Source organism: Lineus longissimus, chromosome 10 (assembly GCF_910592395.1).
Source record: "Lineus longissimus chromosome 10, tnLinLong1.2, whole genome shotgun sequence".
NCBI lineage: Eukaryota > Metazoa > Nemertea > Pilidiophora > Heteronemertea > Lineidae > Lineus > Lineus longissimus.
The window spans coordinates 17,385,338-17,394,909 of record NC_088317.1 but is presented as its reverse complement, the minus strand read 5'-3'; the positions used below and the strand labels follow the sequence as shown (position 1 = coordinate 17,394,909).

Sequence of the window (9,572 nt, the reverse complement as noted above, 5' to 3'; positions counted from 1 at the left end):
TGTCACAACTTTTCAAGTCTTCGTCACTGTCAGGTGCTGCCATCTGATCTAAGACATTGGAACTAGGCATTTGCCTAAAATAAAAATCACAGGTTATCCTTGCCTATATTGTCTTTGGGTGACATTGCAATGTGGCCAGATGTGTTGTGTTATGTGTTGGCCCTACTGTACTATGTCATGTCACATGGTTATGAAACCCAACAATATTGGTCAAATGTTCTTACGCCAGACTGCCGCGGTCTGTTTATTTGCCATGGTTGTGCCTATGTCCTGATCTGGTGTGAACGTAGCCCATGGTTGTGCCTATGTCCTGATCTGGTGTGAACGTAGCCCATGGTTGTGCCTATGTCCTGATCTGGTGTGAACGTAGCCCATGGTTGTGCCTATGTCCTGATCTGGTGTGAACGTAGCCCATGGTTGTGCCTATGTCCTGATCTGGTGTGAACGTAGCCAATGGTTGTGCCTATGTCCTGATCTGGTGTGAACGTAGCCCATGGTTGTGCCTATATCCTGATATGGTGTGAACGTAGCCAATGGTTGTGCCTATGTCCTGATCTGGTGTGAACGTAGCCAATGGTTGTGCCTATGTCCTGATCTGGTGTGAACGTAACCCATGGTTGTGCCTATGTCCTGATCTGGTGTGAACGTAACCCATGGTTGTGCCTATGTCCTGATCTGGTGTGAACGTAGCCAATGGTTGTGCCTATGTCCTGATCTGGTGTGAACGTAACCCATGGTTGTGCCTATGTCCTGATCTGGTGTGAACGTAGCCAATGGTTGTGCCTATGTCCTGATCTGGTGTGAACGTAGCCAATGGTTGTGCCTATGTCCTGATCTGGTGTGAACGTAGCCCAAGTTTTCCTATTTTGGAAACACAATGAAATATATTTAGAGATAGGTGTACACAATTCACTGTCTCCATTATTAAAATTCAATAGAAAAATAAGTTGGTCATCTTCTGAAAGGGCACTAAACGATGTAAATGAATTAATTTCGTTGAAATATTTTGTCCGGAGTTCGTTATTTAACGGACATTTAAGGAGAAAATGTTTTTCGTCCTCAAGTATCTTATATTGCGATATTTGTACCATTTTTCTCAATATGAAGTATTGATAGAGCTCACGGATATTTTTGATAATGTTTGAAGCTCATTTTAACGTTCAAATAGCGTTTTGATAAATGTTTTTAGAACCGAGTTCAACGAGGTCAAAAGCAATAGACATTGGCGCCAATGATGTCAGCAATGGCGTCGAGTCGATTCTTTTGGAGTCGGAAGTGCGCATGATTTGAAAGCACGTGAAGGCTCCATGCACGTGATTTGAAGGCACAATTTCGGTGTGCGGGGATTTAGGTGGCCAGGAAAAATGATATGAAATTTGAATCTATCCGATCATCACTGTAGTTACAAACTAAATGTGAGACGATTTTGACATGACATGCAAATCTTCATGATAATATTCCCTAGCTATTACAATGGGATCCCATTGTTTAGCCCGATAATCCCGCTAATTAACATTCAGGGGCCTGTGATAAGATGATGGCATGAGAGGGCCGGCGAATCTAGGAACTGGAAGAAGAGGGAGTGTGCACTGCATTTCTCATCAAAATTCCTGGACAGGTGTGTTCCACAATTTCATGAGTGGTCAATTAAAAAAAGTTTACATCAATTAGGAGCCGTGCGTCTGGTGCACCCGCTTGGATCCGCGCCTGATAAACGTACACGAATGAATAATAATAAGAAAATGCTTTAAAAAACAGGAAAAAATAGATTCGCCGGGGTTCGAACCCGTGACCATCCAATCCGCAATGAAACCGTCTAAACGCCGAGGCCATCAAGGCTTTACTGATAGGGGTATGATAGACAGGGATTTAGCTTGTTCAATTCGTCGCCATATTGAAAAAGCGCCTTGATTGTGACGAGGTCTCGCTGGCGGAAGAGTAATTGGGTACAAATAGTCCCGGATAATCGTATAATTCAATATTGCGACAGAGTTTCCTTGATGTATCGTATTTATACAGCTCGGTGATATATTAGATAATGCTCGCAGTTGCTTTTAATGTTTGAATGGCTTTCTCAACATTTTTTTAGAAGCGAGGTCAACAGGGTCAAAAGAAATAGTCTTTGGCGCCAATGATGTCAGCAATGCCGGATTTGAATTAAGATTCGAGTCGATTCTTTTGGAGTCGGAAATGCCCATGCACACGGCGGTAACCCACACGGCAATCGTATCTATATAGCTCCGTGCACGTGATTTAACCGAGGTTGGCATCTCACGATTTCGCATTCCGCATCTCGCGGTTTATAATAAGCCATCATTGTGACATCCGTTGCCGTTTTGTTTAATTTCTCGCTCATGTGATCTGTCATTCTGGTGACGTCATTGACGTCTCATTCTGCGAACTCCTCATCCGGCTATAACCATACCCCCCCCCCCCCCCCATCTCCTCCACCAACTACTCTCCATCATTGACATTGTGTGCTAGCCAACTGCTTCTTAGGTCAACTGCCATGATGGCAGCATTCTAACCTATACCCAAAACGATTCACCCCAATTCCTTCTGTTGAGACCCTGTCACAACCAATTAATCTGAAGATCTACAGTAGCTGCTACAATGTCCCAGATCTGAATAGTAGTTACCACGGAACAAACAGTTCCAGAAATTACAGGTACATAGAGGCAGTTTTAGCTAAGTGTCTTGTCCGAGGACTTAATCTGAATTATAAAAGTTGCTCGCGCGAGACTCATTTTGACCCGATACGAATCGGAGGATTACAATCTTCTGCTCACTCAGCACTGTGGAAAATCAGAAAGTGGTGAAGTTTGCAATTTTTGTGCCGTATTTTTCTCAAATATCTCCTAAAATGTCTTGTGACACGCCTTATTTCTACGAGGAGCATGTCGAACTTCCTTTAAAATGTCCGCAGGATGCTACAGGATTTGCTTTAGACATCGGTATGTGTTTTTTTTTAGTGTTTTTGTAGACCATACATTTCTATTCGTCTGCATGCAGCTAGCAAGTAGCAAGCTGCATAGCAGTGCACACATGCATTGACATTACATGTGCAAGAACCTTTCCACCAGGCGGAGGAAGTCATTGCGGGTCCAAGCAAACTTAAATATAGGCACAACGAACAAAATGTCATATGGTGTGCGACCATGCTGTCTTTTGTTTGCTGCTTGTTTGTTGTGGCCAGCAGTGGCTTCCTCCGCCTGATGTGACTTGTGAGGGCCTCTAGCCTAGGCCTAATATGCAGACAGAATTAGACGAATCAGCGAATCAGTGCCAAAACAAATCAAATGCGCACACTCGGAACATGTCAGAGGGCCAACTTCGGATAATGCCTAGAGACAAGGTGAAACGCATGACTGGTACTGGCAGATTGCACATGGTGAAGATTTATAGAGGCCCTTAAACCAGGTGAAGGAAGCCACAGCTGGCCGCAACAAACAAGCAGCAAATAAGACCGCATGGTCGCACACCACATGTTCTTTTTTAAGGTCTGTTTGGGTGTTTGGGCCAGCGCAGTGGCTTCCTCCGCCTGGTGTAAAAGGGTGTATACATCATGATTGTCTTTTCTGATAACACCACAGCTTATGTTGCGACTTTATTTTCAGTAAAAATGTGGTGATAAAATGTTCATGTGATATCGTTGTAGGCATCCTGACGTAATCAGTGGTTTTAAATATACTCCGCCTCTCGTTATTTCACAGGCACAATAAACCCCCCACTCTACTGACACCCCCACCCCACTGACAATTAACACCTGTACCTAACTTGTCTGAGATTTTATTGCCACTTCTGCATATTGATACATTTTCACCATGACGTTAATTCCCATTAAAAGATGGTGACACAATGCACAATCTCCTCATGACGTGGCAATACAATAACAAGCAACGTTACTTGTGCCAATCGGCCAACCTTTTAGTTCTACCACAAAAGTTAACATCTTATTTAAAGTCAATAATAAAAATGTAGCCATCTGTTTTCATATATTATTGTGTTACTCACACTATGAGATAAAAAAAGGTCAGTCTATCTTGGTAACCTTGTCATCAGTCATAGATGTCCACTATCAGATGGTTGACTAGTTTAATCTGCCTGGAAGTGGTATTGTTCTGATATGATTGTGTCCATAATGTCATCAAAGTTCACTTGCGTGCTGATAAGAAGAGTGAACTTTACTAGTAGAATAGATTTAGGCCTCTCATCAACCGGTCATCCAGTGACTGACTGATATTGATTAAATAAATGTGCTTTGACCGGTCATTGCAGCGGTGTCAGTTCACCTGCTTTATAGTCTAGAGATATCTGTGCCACCTCAGGGGCCACTTGTTCCTGGGGACAAATATGATATCTACAAACTGACCTTGGGTCCACACTCTTCCTGACCCCCTCGTCTGATATACATATGATGAAAACTGGAAAGTAATGATATCTATGTGCTAAGCGACCATACTGTTCCTCAATTGCAGGTTCATCACTTGTTAAACTAGCCTACGTAACCGAAAATACCGGTGATGTGGTAAGTTGTAATTCAGCATTGATGTTCTCATTTGAACTGAAGGAACAGTTTTGTTGATCACTAATTTATCTGAGGGTTCGACATTTGAAGGCGGGGAGCTACCGGGCCTGGTGGTAGTGAGGGTCAGTTAACGGTACTGAAAGAGGAAGCAATTTGGAGTATCTTGGTCATCATGGTGGGGTAATCACGTTACCAAGGTGGTCGACGACTGGGTTTCCACTGTAGTTTGAACACTTAAGTGGAACTCTGTGATATGGAAAAAGAAAGTGCCAAGGACTTCATCCTCACATGCACCAGCCAAAGATTGCAGAAAATGATGGTTTGGCTGGACTCCAGTGTGTGATCAAAGATTTATGATGACATGACCGATAGATAATAACAATCATGAATCTTTTTTTCAGTCTACTGTCCGATGTCTGACGTTCGAAGGCCAGGATCTCGATGCCGCTCTTGCATTCATCAAAGAGAATGTCATTCCAAAGGTTGCCGTGGCCAATCACAAGTTTGCTCAGGGGTGTGGTCTAGGAGCCGTCTTGAATAGGGATAAAATAAAAAAGGCCATAGGGTCTAGGTAAGGGTTTATGACGAATTCTTTGCCAAGGGTTAACCTTCATGATCAGATCTCATGCCTAACAACCGTCATTGGGAGTCTTCTCATTCTCAAAGGAGGAGACATTAGGACTGATGTTCAGCGCGGGGAAGTCGTAATGTCGACAATGCTGACAGATACAGGTCGAGAATCAGTAAATGTTTGAGCATCATTCAACCTCTTCCCATTCAGACTCCACGAAACTTCAGAGCATGCCTGCGTATCGAAAGGCTTCCACTTTGCAGTGACAAAGATGAACCCCGATAAGGTCATGAAACAGATCACCGAGCTCCATCTTCACAAGGTCGTGCGTAGTACCAAAGCTGTACCTGTTGGCGTACCAGCGAGGGGTGGACGGTGGACATATCATGCAGAGCTCGAGGCCAGTATGGATGGGGAGAGTGAGGCTGGGGAGGTCAAGCCGCATGTTGATATCACACATCCAGTGACTGCTGGTAAGTTATTGTCGATTCCGTGCTGGGTCTTGGGGGTTCCAGGGCAGGGCGGACCGTGGACATCTCATGCAGGACTTGAGTGTGGATAGGGATTAGGGTCCTGAGCCGGGGTTTGAGAAGTCTAGAAGGCCCTGTTTCCCCTTAGTAATATTTCCATATTCAAATCTTTCTCCAGGTGTCCCAGCAGGTGGTGCTCATTGGATCAACCCGGAAGCTGGCGGTGGTTATGATATGACCAACGGAGACCAGGATCAGATGCAGTGGCCTTGTCTCATTTGTAACCTGGGATCACAGTTTATCTATACATTGGTGAGTACGGGGGGCCAAATGTCCACTTCAGGAGAAAAGTGAAAATTGCTGGCACAAGAAAGGTAAATGTACTCTAGTGTCCAGTAGTAGTTCAAAATGCGTATATTGAGGGGCTAATCTGTCACCATCAAACACTGTTCAGAGCATGGCGCTAAAATTCGTAGCTTCTGTTAAAGGTCACTTGTGATTATCATTTCAGGTTGATGCTGATGGTATCGGCACGATTGTTCACCGCTCGGAACGCGGAGGCCTCTACTTCCACTCTCTCGGTCGCCTACTCACAAAAGCGTCGTCGTTCAAGGAACTGAAAGCCATCGCTGCGACCGGCCGTATCTCAAAAGCTAGTAGATGCCTCGAAGACCTTCCAGATGAGTGCCATAGTCATTTCGACCTCCAGGCTGTCGAAGAAATTCAGAAGCTTGTCAACTGTGCTATCCTGACTGATCCGTTCTCAAAGGTTGTCACTGATGGTAAGATGTCAAAGCAAGACTGCCTTGAGATTATGCCTGGTCAACACTCATGATAATAACAGAAGTTTTGTTTAGAGGGCGCTACAATTCATCTGAAAATGCAAACAAATAGTTTGTAGGACCTCTGTGCACGACTTCTGATAAGTCCCGGACGCCATCGACTATATGCTGGACACCTTGTTTAACACTAGTGCCTGCCTGTTATTATCAGGACACCTCTCAGTTTGGTACAGTGTGTCTGTCTCAGATGTGTCTCTGATAGAAAGGTGCGACTGTTTGTAATATTGGAAATATTCTCTGGTATTCCTTTAAAGACGAGCCTCATTTTAAAAATAATCCTCCTGATTGATTTTTCCAGGCGTGACCGATGTGAGCAAAGAGGACATGGCGCGTACCCTCCACGCGACCCTCTGCAACGAAGTCCTGAGCTTTACCAATATCCTCTCCCAGCTCCATGGGGTCTCCACTCTCTACTTCACCGGCAACTTCATCCGGGACAACAAAGAGTTAAAGCACCACATCCAGATGGCGCCAGTCATGGATAAGGTGGTAAGTAAACTACATGTATTGCCTTTGATTTTGTTCAGTCATGGATAAGGTGGTAAGTAAACTACATGTATTGCCTTTGATTTTGTTCAGTCATGGATAAGGTGGTAAGTAAACTACATGTATTGCCTTTGATTTTGTTCAGTCATGGATAAGGTGGTAAGTAAACTACATGTATTGCCTTTGATTTTGTTCAGTCATGGATAAGGTGGTAAGTAAACTACATGTATTGCCTTTGATTTTGTTCAGTCATGGATAAGGTGGTAAGTAAACTACATGTATTGCCTTTGATTTTGTTCAGTCATGGATAAGGTGGTAAGTAAACTACATGTATTGCCTTTGATTTTGTTCAGTCATGGATAAGGTGGTAAGTAAACTACATGTATTGCCTTTGATTTTGTTCAGTCATGGATAAGGTGGTAAGTAAACTACATGTATTGCCTTTGATTTTGTTCAGTCATGGATAAGGTGGTTAGTAAACTACATGTATGGCCTTTGATTTTGTTCGGTCATGGATAAGGTGGTAAGTAAACTACATTTTTTGCCTTTGATTTTGTTCAGTCATGGATAAGGTGGTTAGTAAACTACATGTATGGCCTTTGATTTTGTTTGATGCTGCCTTTTGTTGCAGGTCAAATTTCAGATGTCTAACATTACCATAGGCTAGGCCTATCTGTACTTTGTGCTCATCATGCATGAATGACATCATGTATGCCTATGAAGGCCTACAAGCTTTTCTTTGATGAGAAAGTGCTAATTGGAGCTTTTCAATGTTACATTACATTAATTAATACGTGTACTTGGCCCTCTTGTTGTTTTAGCTGCAGAACCCGATGACGCCTAAGGCAGTCTTCATGAGGCATTGTGGATACCTGGGAGCGATAGGAGCCCTCATCCTCGGGGTCGAGAAAGTCCAACACGGCTGGTAGAAATGGGGGACGTTAATCCTCGTATAAGGGAACACAAAATAAATTGTTTGGTTGCCTGGGAACTTTCACTCTCCCCATCCCATGTTCTGAAATCATGAAAAATTCACCCTCAGTTTACTCCAGGGTCAGTAAGGTGTGCGAGGGGAGGAGCATATGATTGACTCTGGTGTTCAAGGATGAGTGTGTCCTTACAGGACCTACTGCTGATTTTCATATGAGGAATCTGACAATTTGGTTTGGAGTGTCTTTTGATGTTGGTGTGATTTGATGAAAATGTTGAACAGTAAACCGACCAATATTTGCCAAAATTTGGCAAATCACAGTAATTCGATTTGCTGCAATGTATTAGCTAAATAGTGTGAGAACATGGAGAAATTTGGTGCTTGTTGGGTTTTTTGTTTCTTTAAGTGTTCTGGGTATTGTGTGTGTGTGACACAATACAATAAACCACAAATTTTTTGTAAATTGCAAAAAAATTATTGAAAAAAAACTATTTTTCACAATTCTTATTTGGCAGGTTACGAAATTTGTTTTTTTGTTTCTGATAAAAAATGATATCCTTGCAAATGTTATTTTTGTTTTTGAGATTATTTGCGAAACTTGCAAGAATATCATGCTTGCAAAAATTTGGTGATTTATGGTATTTGTCGAAAGATTTCAAACAAGGTTGAGGGGACATAATTCAAAGGACTTGTTGGTGAAGACTGAAGTGTATGCGTTTAGTTATTGTTAATATCTTGTATTCTTAATGTGCTAAAGCTGGCCACCATCCAGTAGTGCTTGGCCGCAAAAACCTTGCAAATTTGCAGCTTATAGTGTTGATTTTACATGATCACTCTAAAATATCATTATTTTATCAAATTATTGTGAAATTTGTATAAAGTTCTAGGCATCAGCTAAAGACAGTCTAAGACATACTATGCAAGTTCACTCAGGTGGTTTTGATTTATTGAGAACGTGTATATGAAGCATTTGATTGTGTATTCTCGCTTGGTAGTTTTGATAGTCAGTTTAATTTTGCATTTATGTTTTCTAATTCTTACGAGATCTTTCGTATACATTTGACCAATCATTGAGTTCTGAGGAACCAGGACTTGGCATTTTCAGATTGAAAAAGCAAGCTGTACTAAGAAATGTCCTTATAGGACTTGTAAAGTCTAAGTTGTATTCATCATAAAGGAGGCGTGTCAAGGTAATGCTGCACTGGACTGATTTAATTTACTTTGAAGTTCCTAGGCAGCTGACACACCATCTAGAAGTCGTGGGTTTAGGGGGTGGCGTGCGACACCTTTTCGGTGGAGATCAACAATCTTTTAGGGCACCTCTCTCCAAGGAGCAAAGAACTCTCCTAATTTTTCGCCCCTTGATGCTCGGAAAACTTATATTTTGTACTTAAATTTTCAATTTTTCTGGATGTGGCCCAGAGGCTCCCTTGTAACCTAGTTGATAACTTTGCTTTTCTCTCGCTGCCCCCCTCCCCCATAACGAATTTCTAGATCCACCACTGTGTAGTGTGTGCTAACAGTTGGTACAATTTCAGATTCATTTTAGCCCTGCCCTCTATAGGTAAACTCTGTACTCTACATTTGGGTCGTCCAAGCAAGATTTTGCAACACTCCTTCTTTAAACTTTGAATAAACTAGAATTTCAGTGTGACTTGTACACAAATTGTTTGTTAATGGCTGAATAAATGTAAATGAGATATTTTCATCATAAACATACATATAGCTCATTTATTCCTTTCTT

General features: G+C 42.3%; 1 protein-coding gene across 1 annotated transcript; it reads left to right on the top strand.

The window, feature by feature from the left end:
* Nucleotides 1–2,774: 2,774 nt before the first annotated feature.
* On the top strand, nt 2,775–9,547 carry LOC135494861 (uncharacterized). Its single transcript, XM_064783164.1, has 8 exons — nt 2,775–2,954; nt 4,479–4,528; nt 4,930–5,099; nt 5,310–5,572; nt 5,748–5,881; nt 6,081–6,351; nt 6,710–6,900; nt 7,719–9,547. The coding sequence occupies exons 1-8, from the start codon at nt 2,864–2,866 to the stop codon at nt 7,824–7,826; spliced, it is 1,278 nt and encodes a 425-aa protein (XP_064639234.1). The 5' UTR covers nt 2,775–2,863; the 3' UTR covers nt 7,827–9,547.
* The last annotated feature ends 25 nt before the right edge of the window (nt 9,548–9,572 follow it).

Coding starts and splice junctions, on each gene's coding strand:
- LOC135494861 (XM_064783164.1), top strand. CDS start 2,864: ATGTCTTGTGACACGCCTTATTTCTACGAGGAGCATGTCGAACTTCCT. Junction 5,100..5,309: donor AAAAAGGCCATAGGGTCTAG/GTAAGGGTTTAT, acceptor CTTCCCATTCAG/ACTCCACGAAACTTCAGAGC. Junction 5,882..6,080: donor CACAGTTTATCTATACATTG/GTGAGTACGGGG, acceptor TTATCATTTCAG/GTTGATGCTGATGGTATCGG.